The sequence below is a fragment of the Oncorhynchus mykiss genome, chromosome 12, assembly GCF_057628025.1.
Source record: "Oncorhynchus mykiss isolate SJ-2025 chromosome 12, ASM5762802v1, whole genome shotgun sequence".
Classification (NCBI taxonomy): domain Eukaryota; kingdom Metazoa; phylum Chordata; class Actinopteri; order Salmoniformes; family Salmonidae; genus Oncorhynchus; species Oncorhynchus mykiss.
Genome location: NC_143033.1, coordinates 54,457,236 through 54,481,638, shown reverse-complemented (window position 1 = coordinate 54,481,638; position 24,403 = coordinate 54,457,236). Strand labels below are relative to the sequence as shown.

Here is a 24,403-nt window from a genome sequence, read left to right as displayed (position 1 = left end):
AATGTACATTTACTAGCAAAAAAACACATTTTCTTACCCTACAAAAAGAAATTGAACTGTGTTTTAAGACAATTAAATACTTTACTAATAAAAAAGCTGTTAGAATTATAAGTGTATGTATGTCCCTTAAGGTCTTTGTGTAATGTGATATTGTACCCCCTAGCTCAATTGTCCATTGTATATAATCTATATATACTTGTGTTCCCTCATGTTTTCTCTGTATTGATTTGTTCTCAATAAAAAAAATATTAATAAAAACACTTTTGTAGGATTTCGCTCTAGGTTTTGCAAATGTATTTAAAAATTCAATTTCAAAGTTTCAATAATACTGGAGCCAGGCCAGGGTTGACTCTTCACTCAGTTGGTAGGAAAATAAGACCTTGCCTAAAATCGTATCAAAATCATTTCACCCTGTTTAAAAAAAACACATATATATATATATATATATAGTTTATATGCATTTATATGCGTTGATATATGTGTGAAATAGTCTTATTGTGTTTTTGTACTCAGAGAACGTAGTCTGTGTCCATATGCTGTAAAAGAGCCACTCGCTTATACTACATTTCCCAGAAGTCTGCAAAGGCTGTCCCTTGCTGTAGTGTAGATGTCATCAGCCAAGTGCCGAAGCTGTTGGCGTGGGTTTTCTTGACAGATTATCAGTTTTTACCGTTTTCTGTATATTTCTATATCAAAATGACGGTACGTCGTGGCTACTTACTCTACTTGTGCATGTATGATGCTTTTCAGGTTTAATGCTAGTCATGTTATGCATAACTAGCCAACTACTTTGTTAGCTAGCACTTAGCTGCATTAGCATTAGCTAACTTGAACTAGCTTGCTAGCTAGCAACTAACACGTTACTTAGAAAAGACAAAACTAGACACCGGGAAGAGACCTACGTCTGGCTATCTAGTTAAGACGCATATTTGATGTTTAATAATAACAAATATATATTTTAAATTATACATTACATTAATTTTAGGAGCGGAAGGGAACAGCTAAGTTGGACTTCCTCAGAAAGATAGAAGAGGACATGCAGCAGAAATGGGAGAAGGAAAGAACGTTTGATTGTGATGCACCCACCACTATTGGGGAAAGCACCAAGTAAGTCTACTGGGACTGTTATTTTATGATCATCAACGCTCTATTTTAGTTTTCATGTCCACTTTTCCCAACCAATTTCTAATGCACCACCCTCTCCTTTGTAGCAAAAACAAATACTTTGTCACCTTCCCCTACCCTTACATGAATGGAAGGCTGCATCTTGGTCATACTTTCTGCCTTTCGAAGTGCGAGGTAAGATTTATATAGATTTGACTTACAGGTCTTATGTTAAATATCCTCTGTGAAAGATTCATTTTACAATTTGCTGACATATCTGTCTTTTTCTTTGTAGTTTGCTGTTGGTTTCCAACGCTTGAAAGGGAAGCAATGCCTATTTCCATTTGGGTTGCATTGTACAGGAATGCCAATCAAAGTGAGTTAAATTTAATCCCTTGTTTGCTGTGTACATTATACAATGTCATGGTTGGAAGTTAAACATTAAAATGTATTTTAATCCACAGGCCTGTGCAGACAAGCTGAAGAGAGAGATGGAGGTTTACGGCAACCCACCACAGTTTCCTGAAGAGGAGGAGGAAGAAGAGGAGAAGCCCAAGTTTGCAGATGAGTTCATCATCAAGGACAAAGCTAAGGGCAAAAAGGTGAACTTTAGATGAACATTTCAATTGATCCTCTGCGCTACTCATATTCTTGGGGGAAATTGTTCCCATTCATACACCATGTAATCTCATTGTGATCTCTTGTGTGATCATCAGAGCAAAGCAGTGGCAAAGGCTGGAGGGTCAAAATTCCAGTGGGACATAATGAAGTCTCTGGGGTTGAGTGACATGGAGATAGTACCGTTTGCAAACGCGGCGCACTGGCTGGAGTACTTCCCACCCATGACCGTGAAAGACCTGAAGATGATGGGTGTGAAGGTGAGTAATAATGTCTCGAGGCTGCCTGCTGGTTCGACTTAGGAGGCGCGCACACCTCCAACCGCTTCCGAGTATATTACTTGCTAATGTTCAGTCATTGGATAACAAAGTTGATGAGCTTAGAGCAAGGATTTCTTTCCAGAAAGACATCGGGCCTGTAACATACTTTGTTAAATGAAAACATGGCTGTCTCTGGATATTCTGTCGGAGTCGGTGAAGCCAGCAGTATTCTCAATACATCGCGCAGAAAGGAATAAATATCTCTCCGGGATACGGAGGGGTGTATTTCATGATTAACAACTCATGGTGTAATTTTAGGAACATACAGGATCTCAAGTCCTTTTGTTCACTCAACGTAGAATACATCAATTAAATATCCACCTTATTATCTCCCAAGAGAGTTCTCTGTCATTGCCACGGCCGTTTACATCCCAACTCAAGCCAATACCTCGACGGCCCTTAAGGAACTTCACTGGACTGACTTTATGTAAACTGGAAACCACATATCCTGAGGCTGCATTTATTATAGCTGGGGATTTTAATAAAGCAAATCTAAGGACTAGGCTGCCGAAGTTCTATCAACATATCGACTGTACTACTCGCGCTGCTAAGACTCTCTACCATTGCTTTTCAAACTTCCGGAATGATAAGACGGCCCTCAACCATCCTCCTTTTGGGAAAATCTGACCACGACTCCATCTTGCTCCTCCCGTCCTATATGCAAAAACTCAAACAGTGCTTCGAACTATTCAACGCTTGTCTGACCAATCGGAATCCACGCTTCAGGATTTAACGCATTTAACCATGGCAAGGTGACTGTTTATATTCTGCCATATTACCAGTGTAGTTATTCACTCCGCCAGGCAATCAAACAAGCTAAACGTCAGTATAGAGACAAAGTGGAGTCGCAATTCAACGGCTCAGACACGAGACGTATGTGGCAGGGACTACAGACAATCATGGACTACAAAAGGAAAACCAGACCGACGTCTTGCTTCCGGACAGGCAACCGCAAGGCTCTCCAGAGGGTGGTGTGGTCTGCCTAACATATTACCGGGGGCAAACTACCCGCCCTCCAGGACACTTTCAGCACCCAATGTCACAGGAAGGCCAAAAAGATCATCAAGGACATCAACCACCCGAGCCACTTCCTGTTCATCTCGCTATCACCCAGAAGGCCAGGTCAGTACAGGTGCATCAAAGATGGGACCGAAAGACTGAAAAACAGCTTCTATCTCAAGGCTGTCAGACTGTTAAACAGCCATCATTAGCACATTACAGGATGTTGCCTATAGGCATAGACTTGAAATCTCTGGCCACTAAGGAATGGAACACTTTAATGTTTACATATCTGGCATTACTCATCTCATATGTATTTACTGTATTGTGGACTATGTTAGTCAGATTTGGGTATATGTTGAGTCATTTGTTAGATATTACTGCACTGTCAGAGCTAGAAGCACAAGCATTTCGACCACACCCGCAATAAATTCTGAAAATCATGTGTATGTGACCAATACTATTTGATTTAATGACAAGAAAACAGTAAACTGAGCTTGATTCTTGTATGCAGTACCATGAATCCTGATGTTAAAGGGTAGGGAGCAAAAACGTAACATATGGATTTCTAGTATATGCATTTAAGTCTGAATTCAAGTTATAACAATTTTTTTATTTTTCGAGTAATTACATAAAACCGATCAGAATGCCGATGTCATGCCGGAAAATGTTTTTCCGTGGAGTGAGTAATATGGACTGCCTTGCAAGCCAGCCTATTCCCCATACTGTGAACTCTTAACATAAATAACTTCAAATGTGTAACTTCAAATTAAACAATCGTTTGCACTGATTACTACTGGTTTCAATAAAATGTTCAGGCAACTTACAAGCAAATACTTTATGAATTTGTTACAAATCAGCTTGCAAGGTTGCGAGCCAACTTGCCTGCTAACGTTAGCCCTACCAGCCAGTTGAGCCAGTCAGTTGCTATCAACACCTAGCTTACAGATTCAATAAAGTAAACCAAAGTTTGGGAAATGCATAACGCCATCTAACCAGTTATCAAGTGATAACTTGTATACAGTTGCCTTAGCCAGCCAGTTAAAGTTAGATATTTTTGCCTGTTTGCTAGCCTAGCCAGCTAACTAGCCTAGCTAGCCAACCACCATGGTCGATATAGCTACGTAATAAGCCAGAAATCAACACCAACTAGTCTAGCAGAGGCAGGATCCCACAGAACACACAAAAGCCAGCCGATATAAAGTAGAGACTTACCGATTGACGGCGGAGTTAGGAGCGAGGCGCTTCAGAGCAAGAGACTGCTTCACTGGTCGAGGGAGAGTCAACTAATCCAATAGCGATATAGTGTGGTAAATCTAAGTAGATAGATTCCAGGGGCAATAATACATAGGAAGAACGGGTTGAAAAATTGGCCAAACAAATTGGGGGATGAAAAAGAAGTCCAGACAAGGTACTAAACAGTTCAATCAGGCAGGAATGATTTGCCAGAGGCAAGCCTGTTGCTGGTACAGGAGAAGTCAGAGCAACCCAGACTAGAAAATCAGAGCAGGATCATCCGTCCGTCCCCCACGTGGGGAATCTGGCTGTTTAAGTCAAATTGTGATTGGTGAATTGTAGCTCACCACTACCAATACTCGGTCTGTATGGCTAATGGTTAACGTTAGCCAGCTCAAGTTAGCTAACGCAGAGTAGATTCTCCATATGATGGATCATTATCAGAAACTCAAATTATGCTACACTCTGTCTATAGGCTTCAATAAGCTAAGTAGCCAGTCTCAAAATACAACACTGCCCCTTTAAGACAAAAGAAACAGCTCTTTACCTGACTCGCTTTTCAAAGATGTTTAGAAATGTACACATTTTGGCCTCCCGAGTGGCGCAGCAGTCTAAGTCACTTACAGATCCTGGTTTGATACCGGGCAGTGTTGCAGCCGGCTGCGAACGGGAGATCCATGAGGCGACGCAAAATTGGCGCAGCGTCGTCCGGGTTAGTGAAGGGTTTGACCGGCCGGGATGTCCTTGTCCCATCGCGCTCTACCGTCTCCACTGGCGGGCCAAGCGCATGCACTCTTGACACGGTCACCAGGTGTTTCCTCCAACACATTGGTGTGGCTGGCTTCCAGGTTAAGTGAGCATTGTGTCAAGAGGCAGTGCGGCTTGGCGGGGTCGTGTTTCAGAGGACGCATGGCACTTGACCTTCGCCTCTCCAGAGTCCGTGCGGGAGCTGCAATGATGGGACAATTGGATACCACGAAATTGGGGAGGAAAAAGGGGATACAAGAATAAAATGCATGCACACATTTGATGCTCTGGAAGGACGCAATCACTCCCCTATTGCTGACTACAAATGATCTATAACTGGGCTAATACCTCAATAACTGGATAGAATATGTACAAAATGTGCACACGCGACTACATGCAGCTCTCGCTTTGATATCACAACAAGCGCATCTACTCACGACCGCTAATGCTGTCAACACAGTCCAGTTCAAAATAAACGGCACAGATCCATATCTGACAATGGTCTATTTGTATCTAGGCCTACTGCATCTCTGATTGTTTATGCCGCACCGGTCTGTGTCGAGTCCGGGCTGAGTCGTGCGTGTCAATGCAATAGAATCCTACTTCGATGCTTTCTGCCTACAACAAAATCTCTTGCATTGTTCATTTTGGTATGTTGCATTGAAAGTGGGTTTTTAAACATGACTTAAATGTAAGCCTATGCAAAGTTAACCAATTAAAAACAGTACTGTAGCAATGACATCCATGTATGACTATTTGAAAGTTAAATGTGTGGTTCTCAAGTTAAGATTCAGACCTAAATGTACAGATCAACAACCATTACTTCACTTTGAAAGTATTTCAGGTGCTGTCCTGGTTCTTAAGCATAATTATATCACAGGTGGACTGGCGACGCTCCTTCATCACAACCGATGTCAACCCTTTCTACGACTCCTTCGTGAGGTGGCAGTTCATCACCCTGAAAGAGAGGAAGAAAATCAAGTTTGGTAAAAGGTATGTTTAGGACTTGGAAAGGTTTATTATAACCTTGCAATGTGTAAACCTTGTAGCATTATTACATTGATTTACATTCTAACTTTTTGCAGGTATACCATCTACTCTCCAAAAGATGGACAGCCATGTATGGACCATGACAGGCAGACTGGAGAGGTGAGATTTTCTTGCCACTACATTACATTTTATTCATCAAATGCTTTGGAAAAAACAGGTAACAATGAAATGCTTACTTACGGGCCCTTTCCAACAATGCAGAGAGAAAGAAAATGGAGAAATAATAAATGTGCAATGAGTAGTGATAACTTGGCTAGATACACGGGGTACCTGTACTGAGTCGATATGCAGGAGTATGAAGTAATTGATTTAGATAAGTACATATAACTTGGAATAAAGTGACATATAATAAACAGTAGCAGCAGTGTATCTGATGAGTCAAAGTTAGTGGAAAAAGTGTCAGTGCAGATGGTCCAGGTAGCTATTTGGTTAATTATTTAATCAACTATTTAGTAGACTTATGGCTAGGGGGTAGAAGATTTTCAGGGTCATGTTGGTTCTAGACTTGCTGTAGCAGAGGGAACAGGTTATGACTTGGGTCGCTGGAGTTTGACAATTTTTAGGTTCTTCCTCTGACACTGCATGGTATAGATGGATGGCAGGAACATAATCTCAATGAGGTTTTGTCCCTCTGTTGTGTAGCTGCAGCTCTATAATCACGCTTTTACATTCTAGGGAGTTGGACCACAGGAGTATACCCTCATCAAGATGAAGGTTGTAGAGCCCTACCCTGCAAAACTAAGGTACTGTATGTAGCAGACTAGACATAGTGTTTTTTTTAGCATGACCTACATTGTCATTGATATGATATACAATCAACTTTGTCACATTTTAGACCTAGCAGTTTTGCCTGATAGCAGGTAACATTTGTTGCTGGTTGGGGAAAGACTACCATCCACCTTCTGCAAATACTCTTCTGAAAACTGTTACCCTCAGTGGCCTTAAAGGGAAGAACATCTTCTTGGTGGCAGCTACTCTCAGACCAGAGACCATGTTTGGCCAGACTAACTGCTGGGTCCATCCTGACATCAAGTACATAGCCTTTGAGATGGCCTGTGGAGACGTGTTCATTAGCACGAGGAGGTCAGCTAGGAACATGTCTTACCAAGGCTTCACCAAGGAGAACGGCAAGGTTACAGTGGTCATGGATGTTCTGGGAAAGGTGTGCACATTTAAATGACATCCTTATGTTTAAGTGTCTGCACACACATTTACGCAATAATGTACTTTAAATAGCCTGAGTTCCCTCTGACACACACGCACGCACCTTATGAGTTTGACCACATACACTCACATAGTGGTAAATGTATTTTTACCTTCTCTGTAGGATATTCTTGGATGTGCTCTTAGTGCCCCGCTGTCGTCTTACCGGACCATCTATGCCCTGCCCATGCTTACCATCAAGGAGGACAAAGGTATTGGAATAAAGTATTGAGAATGCTCCAAATACCACTTTGTAACTGCATCCATCCTGTCTCTGCTAGAGCACATTGAGACGGCTTGAGGCAGTCCTCCTTTTGAAGAGCTAAAGTGAAGGAGACATAAGTCATTGTAGAGCACAGTGAACATTGCTGAAATGGACAAGAGATTACTTTTTATTAGGGGGTAGATCAGCTTTAATATTACAGATGGATTGTGGCTTCCATCAATGTAATTGCCTGCATCATTTCCAATCCCCCATATTTTATTGATAAATATTTTTTATGTGTCTTTATTATATTCCCCCAACACTACCACCCCTCCCTTAATTGAAGTAAACTAATAGAGAACAACACTTACGCTTCTGAGTGCATTCGGGAAGTATTCAGACCCCATTACTTTTTCCACATTTTGTTACAGCCTTATTCTAAAATGGATTAAATTGTCCTCCCCCTCAATCTACACACAATACCTCATAACGACAAAGCAAAAAGTGGTTTAGACATTTTTGATAAATTATAACAAATAAATCATATCACATGTAAGTATTCAGACCCTTTACTCAGTACTTTGTTAAAATCAAATCATATTTTATTGGTCAAAAACACGTGTATAGCAGATGTTATTGCGGGAGTAGCTAAATGCTTGTTTCTAGCTCCAACAGTGCAGTAATATCTAACCATTTCACAACATGCACACAAATCTAAGTAAATGGAATTTAGAATATATATGGATGAGCAATGTCAGAGTGGCATAGATTAAGATACAGTAGATAGTATAGAATACAGTATACATATGAGATGAGTAATGCAAGATATGTAAACATGATTAAAATGACTAGTGTTCCATTTTATTAAAGTGGCCAGTGATTAAGTCTATGTATGTAGGCAGCAGCGTCTATGTGCTAGTGATGGCTATTTAAGTCTTATGGTCTTGAGCTAGATAGAAGCTGTTTTTCAGTCTCTCCGTCCCAGCTTTGATGCACCTGTACTGACCTCACCTTCTAGGTGGTGTGAACAGGCAGTGGCTCAGGTGATTATTGTCCTTGATTATCTTTTTGGCCTAACTGTGACATCGGGTGCTGAAGGTGTCCTGGAGGGGAGGTAGTTTGCACCTTTGGCAGCGAGTCTTCTTGGGTATGACGGTACAAGCTTGGCACACCTGTATTTGGGGAGTTTCTCCCATTCTTCTCTGCAGGTCTTCTCAAGCTCTGTCAAGTTGGACGGGAAGCGTCGCTGCACAGCTATTTTCAGATCTCCGGAGATCAGGTTCAAGTCCAGACTCTGGCTAGGCCACTCAAGGACATTGAGAGACTTGTCCTGAAGCCAATCTGGTGTTGTCTTGGCTGTGTGCTTAGGGTTGTTGCCCCTTTGGAAGTTGAACCTTTGCTCAAGTCTGAGGTCCTGAGCGCTCTGGAGCAGGTTTTCATCAAGGATTTCTCTGTACTTTGCTCCGTTCATCTTTTCCTTCGATCCTGACTAGTTTCCCAGTCCCTGCCGCTGAAATACATCCCCATAGCATGATGCTGCCACCACCATGCTTCACCGTAGGGATGGTGCCAGGTGTCCTCCAGATGTGACGCTTGACTTTCAGGCCAAAGAGTTCAATCTTGGTTTCATCAGACCAGAGAATCTTGTTTCTCATGGCCTGAGAGCACTTTCGGCTCCTTTTGGCAAACTCCAAGCAGGCTGTCATGTGCGTTTTACTGAGGAGTGGCTTCCATCTGGTCACTCTACCATAAATGCCTGATTGATGGACTGCTGCAGTGATGGTTGTCCTTCTGGAAGGTTCTACCATCACCACAGAGGAGCTCTGGGTTCTTGGTCACCTCCCTGACCATGGCCCTTCTCCCCCAATTGCTCCGTTTGGTCGGGCGGCCAGCTATAGGAAGAGTCTTGGAGGTTCTAAACTTCTTCCATTTAAGAATGATGGAAGCCACTGTATTCTTGGGGGACCTTCAATGCTGCAGACATTTTTTGGGACCGTTCCCTAGATCTGTGCCTCGACACAATCCTGTCTCGGAGCTCTACTGACAATTCCTTCGACCTCATGGCTTCGTTTTTGCTCTGACATGCACTGTCAACTGTGGGAACTTGTATAGACAGTTGTGTACCTTCCCAAATCATGACCAATCATTTGAATTTACCAGAGGTGGACTCCAATCTAGTTGTAGAAACATCTCAAGGATGATCAATGGAAACAACATGCACCTGAGCTCAATTTAGTCTGAATACTTGTGTTAATGTTTTATTTTTTTAATACATTTGCAAAAAAATTCTCAACCTTTTTTCTAGTTGTAATTATGGGTGTTGTGTGTAGATTTAGGGGACTTTTTTGTTGTTGATCCATTTTGGAATAAGGCTGTAACGTAACCAAATGTGGAAGAAGTCAAGGGGTCTGAATATTTTCCGACTGCACAGTAATATGCATTTTACGGACACAGTATATTTTACAATAGGTATCTTTTTGTTTTTAGTCCCATTATTCAGCTCCCCTCAACCCCCTCCCATCAATCTTTGAACACCATCCATTTTATTTTTAGATTATATTTTTTTACTCTGCTGTGATGTTTCACACAAGTTCTGAACCTTTCTATTATCATTGTTATCATTGATTTTATTTGCTAAGAGTATTATATTATTGATCGATTGACTAGGACTTTTAAAGTCAACCAACAGTGCGATTTGCAGCGTAATGTTGCAATTTTTCAGCCATTACTGAACCTGCGAACAAAGAAAATCTACATATTTTGGTAAATTGAAAAATGCTAAATTTTGAATCCGGTGTCGTTTTGTGTATCAGTTCATCGCTATATGGCACAGCGGTGACATTTTTTGTCATTTTTAAACTGGTCTACTTTTTTGTTTATCAAACATTTCTTTAACCAATTTTGGTCTTGAATGCAGGGCCGACAGACAAGTTGTGACTTACTGATGTACACCTGATGGGATGCTGCACTATTGGTCATTACAATTAATAATTTTGGTCCGCTGTGCTCCAGGCGTTTACATCTGCATCAAAATGGTGTGGTTGAATTGAAATATCAGAAAGCAGATATCTATGGCTTTGTTCGCTCTAATGCGCATCATCCTGTGTTTGATAGAAAAGGCAATGACTACCTCAGAGGACACAGCAGGGGCATGTCTTGTGTTTTGTAGATGTTGGTTTTGTTTGTCATGTGATCCTGGTCCACTTGTTTTGTGACCCCCCCCCCCCCCCCCCCCCCCCCCCCCAGGCACTGGCATTGTCACCAGCGTACCGTCCGATGCACCTGATGACATCGCTGCCCTCAGGGATATCAAAAAGAAACAGGTGACACTAACTGTACAAAACTGTGCCCGTTTGTGGCTACTGGTCTATTTTAGTTAACCTATGCATTGCAAAATGTGTTTTTGTTATTGATGTAATTGGAGGTCACTTGGATTATAGGCCCTGAGAGAGAAATATGGTATCGAAGACAAGATGGTCCTACCTTTTGAGCCGGTAAGCTTAAGTCACACTGACACCCTCGCCTTGCCTCTCACGTCCTTTATCCGGTCCCTAAATGATCAGACAGTGCAGTGTGTGCCTAATATTCACTGCTGCCCTACTCCTCCAGGTGCCCATCATTGAGATCCCTGGCTATGGGAACCTGTCTGCTCCTCTGGTGTGTGACGAGTTGAAGATCCAGAGCCAGAATGACCGTGAGAAGCTGGCAGAGGCCAAGGAGAAGGTTTACCTCAAGGGCTTCTATGAAGGGGTGAGTCCTAATGGCTACACAGAACATCTCGACTATGCATACGTATAATACAATGCAGCTTTATTTATCCCCATAGAACAGTTCAGGATACTTGGGGCTATAGATGTGCATCAGAGGTGTTCAACAACATACAATGGTATATGAAAAATCAACATCCACATGTTCTCTGATTTTCTAATGAATGGTCTTCTTTTCTCAGATCATGCTGGTTGAAGGCTACAAGGGCCAAAAGGTGCAGGATGTCAAGAAACCCATCCAGAAGATGATGGTGGAGAAGGTACCCTGGTTGAAATCAATTATTTGATACCAATCTATTTATTGCATTTCTGTTTATTTTCTGCAACTATGTTTACAATGTGGTGCTGTATGCTACTGTTGGTTCTTTCTCTGACCTGTATGATGTGTTTGATACGGTTCTTTATTATGTGTCTCTGTTTTCTAACTGGGATCTCTACCAATGTTCCCAGGGCCAAGCTTTGATCTACATGGAGCCAGAGAAGCAGGTGATGTCACGCTCTTCAGACGAGTGTGTGGTGGCACTATGCGACCAGTGGTGAGTATGGAGCCTGAAAATACTCCCTGATTTATGGTAGTTTTTCCTGTTGTGTCTTTTCACTGATAGCAATGGCGTGATGTTCAGTGTGGATCCAAGGCTACCTGACAGCATAGACAAGTATCTAAGGGTAATTATTAGGGAAACTCTAAACTGAACATTTCTGAGCTGAATTTCTAAAGTATGTGGTGTCCGTCTGACAGGTATCTGGATTATGGAGACAAAGAGTGGAAACAGCAGGCCATGGAATGCCTGAAGCCACTGGAGACGTGAGTCATTCCGCTGTTCTGTCGCTCAACTGCCCCAGCTCCCTCCAGTGACTATACCACTGCTAACAAGCTCCTTGTCAAAGCAATGTGTCAGTGTGTTGACGATTTTGTTGATCAAACTGCTTCCTGTATATGTTTGACTCTTTAGGTTCTGTGACGAGACAAGGAAGAACTTTGAGGCCACTCTGGACTGGCTCCAGGAGCACGCCTGCTCTCGTACCTACGGACTGGGTGAGGAGGGTGACGGGAGTTGGAGTTAGTTCAAATCAAATCAAATCAAATCAAATCAAATTTTATTTGTCACATACACATGGTTAGCAGATGTTAATGCGAGTGTAGCGAAATGCTTGTGCTTCTAGTTCCGACAATGCAGTAATAACAAGTAATCTAACTAACAATTCCAAAACTACTGTCTTGTACACAGTGTAAGGGGATAAAGAATATGTACATAAGGATATATGAATGAGTGATGGTACAGAGCAGTATAGGCAAGATACAGTAGATGGTATCGGGTACAGTATGTACAAATGAGATGAGTATGTAAACAAAGTGGCATAGTATAGTATAAAGTGGCTAGTGATACATGTATTACATAAGGATACCGTCGATGATATAGAGTACAGTATATACGTATGCATATGAGATGAATAATGTAGGGTAAGTAACATTTATATAAGGTAGCATTGTTTAAAGTGGCTAGTGATATATTTACATCATTTCCCATCAATTCCCATTATTAAAGTGGCTGGAGTTGAGTCAGTGTCAGTGTGTTGGCAGCAGCCACTCAGTGTTAGTGGTGGCTGTTTAACAGTCTGATGGCCTTGAGATAGAAGCTGTTTTTCAGTCTCTCGGTCCCAGCTTTGATGCACCTGTACTGACCTCGCCTTCTGGATGATAGCGGGGTGAACAGGCAGTGGCTCGGGTGGTTGATGTCCTTGATGATCTTTATGGCCTTCCTGTGACATCGGGTGGTGTAGGTGTCCTGGAGGGCAGGTAGTTTGCCCCCGGTGATGCGTTGTGCAGACCTCACTACCCTCTGGAGAGCCTTACGGTTGAGGGCGGTGCAGTTGCCATACCAGGCGGTGATACAGCCCGCCAGGATGCTCTCGATTGTGCATCTGTAGAAGTTTGTGAGTGCTTTTGGTGACAAGCCGAATTTCTTCAGCCTCCTGAGGTTGAAGAGGCGCTGCTGCGCCTTCTTCACGATGCTGTCTGTGTGAGTGGACCAATTCAGTTTGTCTGTGATGTGTATGCCGAGGAACTTAAAACTTGCTACCCTCTCCACTACTGTTCCATCGATGTGGATAGGGGGGTGTTCCCTCTGCTGTTTCCTGAAGTCCACAATCATCTCCTTAGTTTTGTTGACGTTGAGTGTGAGGTTGTTTTCCTGACACCACACTCCGAGGGCCCTCACCTCCTCCCTGTAGGCCGTCTCATCGTTGTTGGTAATCAAGCCTACCACTGTTGTGTCGTCCGCAAACTTGATGATTGAGTTGGAGGCGTGCGTGGCCACGCAGTCGTGGGTGAACAGGGAGTACAGGAGAGGGCTCAGAACGCAACCTTGTGGGGCCCCAGTGTTGAGGATCAGCGGGGAGGAGATGTTGTTGCCTACCCTCACCACCTGGGGGCGGCCCGTCAGGAAGTCCAGTACCCAGTTGCACAGGGCGGGGTCGAGACCCAGGGTCTCGAGCTTGATGACGAGCTTGGAGGGTACTATGGTGTTGAATGCCGAGCTGTAGTCGATGAACAGCATTCTCACATAGGTATTCCTCTTGTCCAGATGGGTTAGGGCAGTGTGCAGTGTGGTTGAGATTGCATCGTCTGTGGACCTATTTGGGCGGTAAGCAAATTGGAGTGGGTCTAGGGTGTCAGGTAGGGTGGAGGTGATATGGTCCTTGACTAGTCTCTCAAAGCACTTCATGATGACGGATGTGAGTGCTACGGGGCGGTAGTCATTTAGCTCAGTTACCTTAGCTTTCTTGGGAACAGGAACAATGGTGGCCCTCTTGAAGCATGTGGGAACAGCAGACTGGTATAGGGATTGATTGAATATGTCCGTAAACACACCGGCCAGCTGGTCTGCGTATGCTCTGAGGACGCGGCTGGGGATGCCATCTGGGCCTGCAGCCTTGCGAGGGTTAACACGTTTAAATGTCTTACTCACCTCGGCTGCAGTGAAGGAGAGACCGCATGTTTTCGTTGCAGGCCGTGTCAGTGGCACTGTATTGTCCTCAAAGCGGGCAAAAAAGTTATTTAGTCTGCCTGGGAGCAAGACATCCTGGTCCGTGACTGGGCTGGGTTTCTTCCTGTAGTCCGTGATTGACTGTAGACCCTGCCACATGCCTCTTGTGTCTGAGCCGTTGAATTGAGATTCTACTTTGTCTCTGTACTGGCGCTTAGCTTGTTTGATAGCCTTGCGGAGGGAATAGCTGCACTGTTTGTATTCGGTCATGTTACCAGACACCTTGCCCTGATTAAAAGCAGTGGTTCGCGCTTTCAGTTTCACACGAATGCTGCCATCAATCCACGGTTTCTGGTTAGGGAATGTTTTAATCGTTGCTATGGGAACGACATCTTCAACGCACGTTCTAATGAACTCGCACACCGAATCAGCGTATTCGTCAATGTTGTTATCTGACGCAATACGAAACATCTCCCAGTCCACGTGATGGAAGCAGTCTTGGAGTGTGGAGTCAGCTTGGTCGGACCAGCGTTGGACAGACCTCAGCGTGGGAGCCTCTTGTTTTAGTTTCTGTCTGTAGGCAGGGATCAACAAAATGGAGTCGTGGTCAGCTTTTCCGAAAGGGGGGCGGGGCAGGGCCTTATATGCGTCGCGGAAGTTAGAGTAACAATGGTCCAAGGTCTTTCCTCCCCTGGTTGCGCAATCGATATGCTGATAAAATTTGGGGAGTCTTGTTTTCAGATTAGCCTTGTTAAAATCCCCAGCTACAATGAATGCAGCCTCCGGATAAATTGTTTCCAGTTTGCAGAGAGTTAAATAAAGTTCGTTCAGAGCCATCGATGTGTCTGCTTGGGGGGGGATATATACGGCTGTGATTATAATCGAAGAGAATTCTCTTGGTGGTTTGTCACAGTTTGTCACAACACAGCAGATTCTGTGCAGAACCAGGAGGTTTTACTGACCATGTGACCTTACAACTCTGGGCCTAGCTATAGCTATAAAATACAGTTTATAACTAGACCCCATAGAGTCACATTGTCAGAAAACATTCTGGGACCTCTCACGTCCAGAGGATCTTTTGAGACCACCAGTAACCGTTCAGAGCCTTTTTGGAATTTGCAAGGACTTAAGATGGAGACAAAATACCCACAATAAGGAAGCATGTTTTAGTAGGTCATGTGCCATACTGCAGGAAGGACACGTTTCACATGCTTAATGATCTGTGATCCATTTCATTGGTGGACCCAGCATGCTAAGCCATAGTATTCATATGATAATCATATCCCTTACTGTTCACATTAAGTGTTTGATTGTTGTTGTTTTTTGTACGGTGTGCTTGTTGCCATAGGTACAAGGTTGCCATGGGACCAGCAGTGGCTGATCGAGTCCCTATCTGACTCCACCATTTACATGGCCTACTACACCGTGGCTCACTTCCTCCAGGGGGGAGTGCTCAACGGACAGGGACCCTCTCCTCTAGGGATCAAGTATGCGCCACTCGACTCTCACGCGGTTGTCTTATTTAGCGGCGATAGGCATCTGTAGATGCAGACGGAAGATATTGCAGCATGTTCAGATGTCCTTTTAAACATATTGCAATGGAGAAAGTTTGTATTTTAGTAGTTGGAGATGTATATGGTCATCATGTACTGTTTTGCACATGTATTCCTTTTTGAAGAAGAGGACAAATGCGCTGTGCCAGATTTTTAAATCCCTATTTGGTTATGGATACAGTACTATTGGAGCCACTACATAATCTGAGTCTGTGCCTGCACTCTCTCTCTCTGTAAGGCCAGAGCAGATGACCAGGGAGGTGTGGGACTTCATCTTCTTCAAGAGCTCTCCCTTCCCCAAGACGGACATCCCCAAGGAGCACCTGCAGAGGCTGAGAAGGGAGTTTGAGTACTGGTACCCCGTGGATGCCCGTGTGTCTGGGAAGGACCTGGTGCCCAACCACCTATCCTACTACCTGTACAACCACGTGGCCATGTGGCCCAATGACAGGTGAGATGTACCACCTTCCTGTCACTGCCTGCCTGCCTCTCTCTGGTTCTAGGGCTGCTGCAGGGGTACAAGTCTGTTATTCCTCCTAATTAATATAATAGTTTAGATTTAAACGTTTACATGCTTTGCTAGAATAACGTAGCCTTACGTAGAGGAGTTTGAAATGAAACGAGACAATGGTAGCCACAACTATTCAAAAAAGTGTTTTTTTATTTTTTATTTTAAAACATTTTTCTCCCCAACTTCGTGTTATCCAATTGTTTAGTAGCTACTATCTTGTCTCATCGCTACAACTCCCGTATGGGCTCGGGAGAGACGAAGGTTGAAAGTCATGCGTCCTCCGATACACAACCCAACCAAGCCGCACTGCTTCTTAACACAGCGCGCATCCAACCCGGAAGCCAACCGCACCAATGTGTCGGAGGAAACACCGTGCACCTGGCAACCTTGGTTAGCGCGCACTGCGCCCGGCCCGCCACAGGAGTCGCTGGTGCGCGATGAGACAAGGATATCCCTACCGACCAAGCCCTCCATAACCCGGACGACGCTGGGCCAATTGTGCGTCGCCCCACGGATCTCCCGGTCGCGGCCGGTTACGACAGAGCCTGGGCGCGAACCCAGAGTCTCTGATGGCACAGCTGTCGCTGCAGTACAGCGCCCTTAACCACTGCGCCGCCCGGGAGGCCCAAAAAAGTAGTTTTAAGGGTAATATAAAAAAAAGTAACTGCACATTGTTATAAACTTATCGTTATCGTGATAATTCAGTACATTTATCATGATATGGATTCTTGCCCATATCGCCCAGCTTTAAGCCTAATGGCAATTCACTGCAGGGTCTAATCAGTTATGGGTTTGACGCCTTGCCGATTGTATGGAATGTAAGACAATCCCTCCAGAGAGCCCCATGATTTTCAAGGAGATTATCTTTGTGTACACAGCGGAAAATGGCCGAAGGCAGTCCGAGCCAATGGTCACCTGTTATTGAACTCTGAAAAGGTGCGTTTATTTCCTTCTCAAATTGATTTTGTTAACTGCAATGAACTCTCCTTTTTCTGTCTCCCGCTCTGGCATGATGGGAGCGGTGTGTTTGTCTTAAGACGTCAGTGTCTTACACAAAAAGCGTGTGTTTGTGTGTGATCCTCCTAACGATCTGTGTTTGTATTCATCAGATGTCTAAATCCACGGGCAATTTCCTCACTCTGAGTGAAGCCATCGCCAAGTTCTCTGCTGACGGTAAGCATTCCAGCCTCTTACCACAATGCTTCCTAATTGCTAGGAAGCTTGATGAGAGGAGTAGTCATTTATTTCCGGAAGTCGTTAGCATAATCAATTAGTTATTCTTTACTTCTCAATGTTTCCTTCTGTTTCTCCTCTGATGGGAGGGTGGCTAGCTTTATTTGAGGAACAGAAGAGGAAGGGGGAGCAGAGCAGTGGGATAAGCTTCTCCTGCCTTCCTTTTGATCTCCTCTTCCTACTTGGAGAATAGAAATCAATGCCATCTGTCCCAGAGTGGTGATGGGAGATGAATAATTTTGAGATGATGCCATGCCTGTGGCGGAGTGCTTCGTTCTGGTTATTTATGTAGAAGTTGGACTGCCTAAATACACTGCACTCTTCACATACTTTTGTAGTAGACAAGAGAGGATGGAGGGGAATTGTTTTGAAGCTCTGATTGTTATTATGCATCATTTAACAAATTGATCGGACTTTTTTTAGTGCCAAAGTGCTTGTTTCTAGCAGTGCCGCTGTAATAGTGTGTGTTTAACACTCAGAGAACGCACACAGTCTTACTTTGTTGTGTGCCCTGAGTGTTGTGTGTGTGTGCGCCCTGAGTGTTGTGTGTGTGCGCCCTGAGTGTTAAACAGTCTTACCATGTTGTGTGTGTGTGCGCCTTTGCCCAGGGATGCGCATGGCCCTGGCGGACGCGGGAGACACAGTGGAAGACGCTAACTTTGTGGAGGCCATGGCCGACGCTGGCATCCTGCGCCTCTACACCTGGGTGGAGTGGGTCAAGGAGATGATAGCCAATCAGAACAACCTGAGGACCGGGCCAGCCGACACCTTCAACGACCGCGTGTTCGGCAGGTACAGTCCAATGAGACACAAATTTGTGTGCATTCGTCATCCAAACTCCAACTAATTGATCTTTAGCGAGGATAAATGTCTTACCTTAGCATAGTTCTAAGACTTGTTGACTTATTTCCCCCTGTTCAGTGACATGAATGCAGGCATCATGAAGACCGAGCAGCACTATCAGAGGATGATGTACAAGGAGGCGTTGAAGAGCGGCTTCTTTGAGTTCCAGGTAACAAGCTGACATCTGTCAGTGTTTGGGCTGTGTGCAGCATTCCCAATCACCAGTGACGAGACCCTAAACTGTGTGTGTGTGTCCTGGCAGGCAGCCAAGGATAAGTACAGGGAGCTGGCCATCGAGGGGATGCACCGGGACCTGGTGTTCCAGTTCATTGAGAAGCAGACCCTGCTGCTGGCCCCCATCTGCCCACACCTCTGTGAACACACCTGGGGTCTCATGGGCAAGGTAAGGGGGACAGGGCTCACAATATGACAACCTCTAAAGGCCATGCATCCATATCAGAACCTTGTCAGGATGAAAGGCTATACTTTGTTTCAGAATAACACATTTTTAATAGGTTACGCATGTCCGCACTGTAACTATTTTCTATACAATTTCCCCTTTCGCAGTCCAGTTACGTTTGGCTTTAAAAAAAGGATGTAGGATGAGCTTTCCCTACTGAAGTTGGAACCGCAACCCCCTCCCCCAAAAAAGGTTGTGGTCATAAATATTGCCATAATACCCCCTCCTCTCTCCCCAGACTGGCTCTCTGATGAAAGCATTGTGGCCAGTGGCAGGTCCAGTAGACGAGGTGCTGATGCGCTCTTCTCAGTACGTCATGGAGACAGCACATGACCTAAGAATACGTCTCAAGGCCTACCTGGCACCCCCCAAGAGCAAGGTAAGACCTATAGCCACCTGGCACCCCACTAAGATCAAGGTAAGACCTATAGCTAGCTACCTGGCACCCCACTAAGAGCAAGGTAAGACCTATAGCCACCTGGCACCCCACTAAGAGCAAGGTAAGACCTATAGCTAGCTACCTGGCACCCCACTAAGATCAAGGTAAGACCTATAGCCACCTGGCACCCCACTAAGATCAAGGTAAGACCTATAGCTAAGCTACCTGGCACCCAACTAAGAGCAAGGTAAGACCTATAGCTAGCTACCTGGCACCCCACTAAGAGCAAGGTAAGACCTATAGCCACCTGGCACCCCACTAAGATCAAGGTAAGACCTATAGCTAGCTACCTGGCACCCCGCTAAGAGCAAGGTCACATTAACGCTCTGCCAAGGTGCAGAGAGATCTGGGCACACAGCCAACAGGGAACTAGCCATTTTATTGCAATGACAATACATTTGTACCAGTACCACAGTAATACAGTGAGTGAATATTGTGTGCTTTATGGAGCTGAACTAAGTTTTGAAATGCACTCTTTTGCATGTTTGATGCATAGCCTAATTGTTAAATGAGACACACTAGTCCTGCAGAATCTTCTCCCTTTCACAGAGCACATTGAGCCAGAAAACAAGTCACTTAATTAAACCATGACAATACCAGCCTTGGCTACAGGCAAATCCCACTAAGTTGTGCAGCCATTCCCCAATAGTGACATGTTAGATCTCATTGTTTTAGTAATGTTCTCACAGCACTGCAGAGACCAATTAGCTCTCACTCTCAAATGGATACAGTCCTAGACAGATGTTAAAATGTCAGGTTCCATCATCAGGTTATCCTGTGTAGTTTTCCGTTTTAGTGACATGCGTGTATGGCGGAGCGCTATATATTCATAGCTTCTAGCATGTATGTTTATTTTTCAACCTTGTCTACATTTTGACATTCCATTAGTAAGTGCCTGGAGGCAGCAGGGAGCACAGATCCTATAATTCATATATAGTTCTAGCTATATCTAATTCTTTGGCAAAGGAGAATATTATTAACAACTTGAAGCTCTCGCTTTCATACATTTTATTCATGTTGTCCTTTCTTTAAAAAATGTATGTTTCAATCGCACTATATAGCTGAACTTCTGCGACATGGATTGAATCGTGACCATCAGTGAGAACAGCTCTACTTCAGAGACCATTAGAGTAGCTGTAGCATCCTGCCATGGGGACTAGACACATTTAATGTGTGGCTCACACACACCCGCCACTACTCATCTAAGAAGAGAGAGGGGGGGGGGTGACCGTGAAGGCAAAGTGTCTAGCGTGGTGACTGGAAGAGACGACAGCTGTCATGTAAAATGAGTTCACGGATGCCCGGCTCCACTTGGCACAGAGACTAGTTCACACAGTAGCTTTTAGAGCGGGATAATGACTACTGCCGATAGGTTTCAGCAGAGGGTGATCTTGTATAACGGAGTAGAGTAGGCCTGGCAGCATTAACTAGAGTGACTTTTCTCAGTCATGTCATGTTAACCCAGGCGGTGTGATAATGGATGTCAGGCTGGATCAGGACTGCCTGCTCTGATGCGCATCGCAGCCACGGTAATGCTACTGCTGTTGTTTAATAAGACTAGAACAGTACTAGCAGATTGACTGAGCTCTCCGTTTTCTGTGTCCCTCCCCTCAACAGAAGGGTGACGTGAAGCCCACGGCCAAGCCCTCCCACTGCACTATCTACGTTGCCAAGACGTACCCCTCTTGGCAGCACAGCGCCCTCTCGCTGCTGGGAAAACACTACAAGGCAAGTACCAACCCCCAGGAATCTGCCTCATGGGGAATCATACAAGGCAGACCGAGAGATTCTGGGGGAAAGAATCCACTATGAACCTGACTCAACTAGGTTTTTAACCTGAGTCCCAAAGGACACCCTATTTCCTATGTAGTGCACTACTTTTTACCAGGGCTCATAGGCTGGGTCCTATAGGTTTATGGTCAAAATTAGTGCACTATATAGGGAATAGGGTGTCATTTGTGAGACATCCTAAGTCTGTTTAGAAATAGTTATAAAATGTGAGTTCAAGCTGTTCCCTCCTGTTGTTTTGGGGTGGAGTTGCAACAGAATGGAGAGACCCTACTGTGAGCTGTGATCTGCCCAGAGGTAGAGAATGTCATTCTGCTGACAACCTGGAATCCCCTTGATGATAGACTCTGACACTCTTCCCCCCCCTGTACGTGTGTGTGTGTTCTTCCCTGTGTGTGTGTTCAGAGCAACAAGGGCGCTCTGCCTGATAACAAGGTCATTGCCATGGAGCTTGGCGCCCTGCCGGAGCTCAAAAAGTACATGAAGAGAATGATGCCATTCGTGGCCATGATCAAGGTGAGGCTGAGGACAGGAGGGTTGGCCCTTTTCTGCTCCCCCAGGGCCCTGATCTGTGGTGGGGTGGGGTATCACTATAACAGGGTTCTCGGCTGACCTCTGCCAGGCTCTGCATTCTCACAAGGAGACTAATAAAAATTAACATCTCTCTGTACAGTTAAGCACATTGAGGACAAGATTCCCTTCATTAAATCAATTGTATTCATACAGGAGCAGCACAACAGTGATTTGCTAGCCTTACTCAGTGGTTCAGAGCTCAGCATGGTGTATTGCTAGAGGTATGGCTGTGCCAAAGTGATCAAACAAACAAAGTCTTCCAAGCCAGATGATTGCCTGTGTTAACTGTAAAACCGTGCTGTGTGTCAAATAAACGGATGTGAACACAAGCGCTTTAAGGCTAACTGCTGTGTGTTGTGTTCCTCAGGAAAACCTGGAGAAGAATGGCGCCAGGGTTCTGGACCTGGAACTAGAGTTTGACGAGCGAGCCGTGCTGCTGGAGAACCTAGTTTATCTGACTAACTCTTTGGAGGTACACCAAACACTTCCCTCACTTTCTCCCAGCACTGCACGTTTCATGGAATATGTTGTGGAGGACAGACTCCACAACCTGATGTTCGTTCTCTAACTCTTAGCCCCCTGGTCATCGCCGAAACAAGTGTATACATCCATCAAGCTGTTGTTTTTAAACATCCCTCGTTCCTGTTGACTTCTCTTTTTTAGTTTGCCTGTTCATTTATCCCTCACCTCGAGGGTGGAATGCAGCTATTTTGTATCTGTTTACGAGCACTGCTGTCCATACAGCCCTATGTGTTTTATCAATCTAACCTATTTCCCACCTCATTCATTATCCAAGCTAATTCCCCACTAGAGAAGTGTACTTTATTAGTACTGTATTGACCAGAGTGATTCAGCCAGCCCCCTTTATTTAGAGGCTATTGACACACAAAGATCTAGTTTGTAATCCCCTCTGTAGCCAGTCTCAATTATACTGAAACGACAACAGTTGCCTTGAATGTGCAATCAGGGTAACTTTGCTGCAGCGCCAATCTCATCAGGATTTCAGGCCAATGCCAACGCTCTTTTATTTGCACTCCACCTGTTCACCACAGTATGAATTCACAATGCCTCAAACACACTCTGCATGTCACACTGGCTACTGTGCTAATCGTTTCTCCCTCAATCTTTCTCATTTTCTCTCTTGCTCTCTCGCTCTCCTCTTTTCATCCCCAGCTTGATCAGATAGATGTGGTATTCGCATCAGAGGCAGAGGACAAAATAAAGGAGGACTGTTGCCCAGGGAAACCGTTCAGTGTCTTCAGATCCGAAGTAAATCCTACCACTATTTCTGCTTGATTAGCCCTCCACACAGATTTTTGCATCATTGTAGTTGCATCATTATAGTGTTGAGACATCTTTTTATTTTTAGAACTTTCATCATTTTTTCTTAAACCACAATGTGCACTTCAACATTTTTGACAGCCATGGTAAATAATTCCTTGACACTAAAACATGTGATTTATGACAACATGCATTTGTATGTCTGTATAATGATTTGAACACTTCGTGAATGATGCATTTAGTTCAGACCAGTGAGCTGTGTGTTTGTGTCCCCTAGCCCGGTGTGGCAGTGTCCCTGCTCAACCCCCAGCCATCCAACGGTCTCTTCACCACCACTATTGACATCCGACAGGGCGACAGCAGAGACAGCATCATCCGGAGACTATCCAAAGTCAACAGATTCATTAAAGGCATGTTATTAAACCCCTAAAGACCTTGCGACTTCACTGCTTTCCTATTGATACCGTGTAATTGAACCATATTTTATCAAGGTTTGTTAATAGCCTGCCCTGGGCTATTGCTGTTTCCTTGAGTTCACTTTTAAAGTAAACTTTACAGAGTATACATTGTTCTTTTAGATGTTGTAATTGTTTAAGTCTAGTAGTAATTAGATGAGTACCGTGCTCTTGGTTTCTGTACAGTAACTCCTGATCATACAATTAGCAGAATTTTGTTATTTTAGGTTGCTGTTCAACACGTCCCTTATGTCCTGTAGACCTGACTGAAGTGAAGCATTTACATTGTCTTCCTGTCCCCTTGCAGACCTGTCCAAAGTGAAGCTGATGCGCTTTGAGGACCCTGTCCTGGGGCCTCGCCGGGTGCCCATCCTGGGGAGGGAGGAGCAGGGCAAGCTGCCTATCTCTGACAAGTCGTCCTTCAGCATCAGCCTGGCTGACAGGAAGGTCCTTATGACAGACAATGGCCTCAGCGTAGACATAGGAGACACCCTGGTGTACCTGGTACAATAGAGCACAGGTCTTGGGTCTGTTTCAATACTTTTACAATGCTTCCATCCTTGAGGAAACCACTGGTCTTACAAGGGCTAATCTAGTCTCAAAGATATCAGTAATTACCTCAAGGAAGGTAGGAAGGATGCATGTTAAAAGCATTTGAACAGGGCCCTGCTCTCTGTGTAGGGGTGTGGGACTGAACAGCAGGAGGCTGTAACAGAATGACAAGACAGCATTTTTCTGCTGTAGATGTTACTATGTGCTCTGACATACACAGCTCTGTGGAGTACAGCCAGGAAGTAGTCTTGCCTTTACCGTTTCTATTCAAGTGGTTAAAAAAAAATAGAATGTACTCGTGTCTTGTCCTCCCATCGTATATTATGTTGTTTCAGCAATTCAGTGTCTGTCATGATGTTTTAAAGAATGGACGAAAGAGTAATTGTACAAGGTGACGTGAATTTTCCTAAAATAAATACATCTTTAACGTATTTGGGTGGTGCATTTCTTTATTTTCATCCATGTTGGGATATATGTCC

At 44.4% G+C, this 24,403-nt stretch overlaps 1 protein-coding gene across 1 annotated transcript; it reads left to right on the top strand.

The window, feature by feature from the left end:
- Positions 1-494: 494 nt before the first annotated feature.
- Positions 495-24,355, top strand: lars1b (leucyl-tRNA synthetase 1b). Its single transcript, XM_036937784.2, has 32 exons — positions 495-702; positions 986-1,107; positions 1,212-1,299; positions 1,400-1,480; positions 1,569-1,706; positions 1,821-1,982; positions 5,905-6,017; positions 6,110-6,173; positions 6,750-6,817; positions 7,011-7,236; positions 7,402-7,489; positions 10,729-10,805; positions 10,923-10,976; positions 11,092-11,232; positions 11,432-11,509; positions 11,700-11,785; positions 11,989-12,054; positions 12,203-12,285; positions 15,585-15,723; positions 16,028-16,240; positions 17,179-17,236; positions 17,410-17,473; positions 18,142-18,325; positions 18,455-18,545; positions 18,639-18,779; positions 19,075-19,215; positions 20,893-21,003; positions 21,469-21,579; positions 22,004-22,108; positions 22,810-22,905; positions 23,195-23,327; positions 23,680-24,355. Exons 1-32 carry the CDS (start codon positions 697-699, stop codon positions 23,883-23,885), a joined length of 3,534 nt encoding a protein of 1,177 aa, XP_036793679.2. The 5' UTR covers positions 495-696; the 3' UTR covers positions 23,886-24,355.
- Positions 24,356-24,403: the final 48 nt, after the last annotated feature.

What these genes read in the sequence shown, in the direction of transcription:
- lars1b (XM_036937784.2), top strand. An exon ending in TGCCTGAAGCCACTGGAGAC is followed by an intron (nt 12,055 to 12,202) that starts GTGAGTCATTCC and finishes TTGACTCTTTAG; the next exon opens with GTTCTGTGACGAGACAAGGA. An exon ending in CTCTCGTACCTACGGACTGG is followed by an intron (nt 12,286 to 15,584) that starts GTGAGGAGGGTG and finishes TTGTTGCCATAG; the next exon opens with GTACAAGGTTGCCATGGGAC.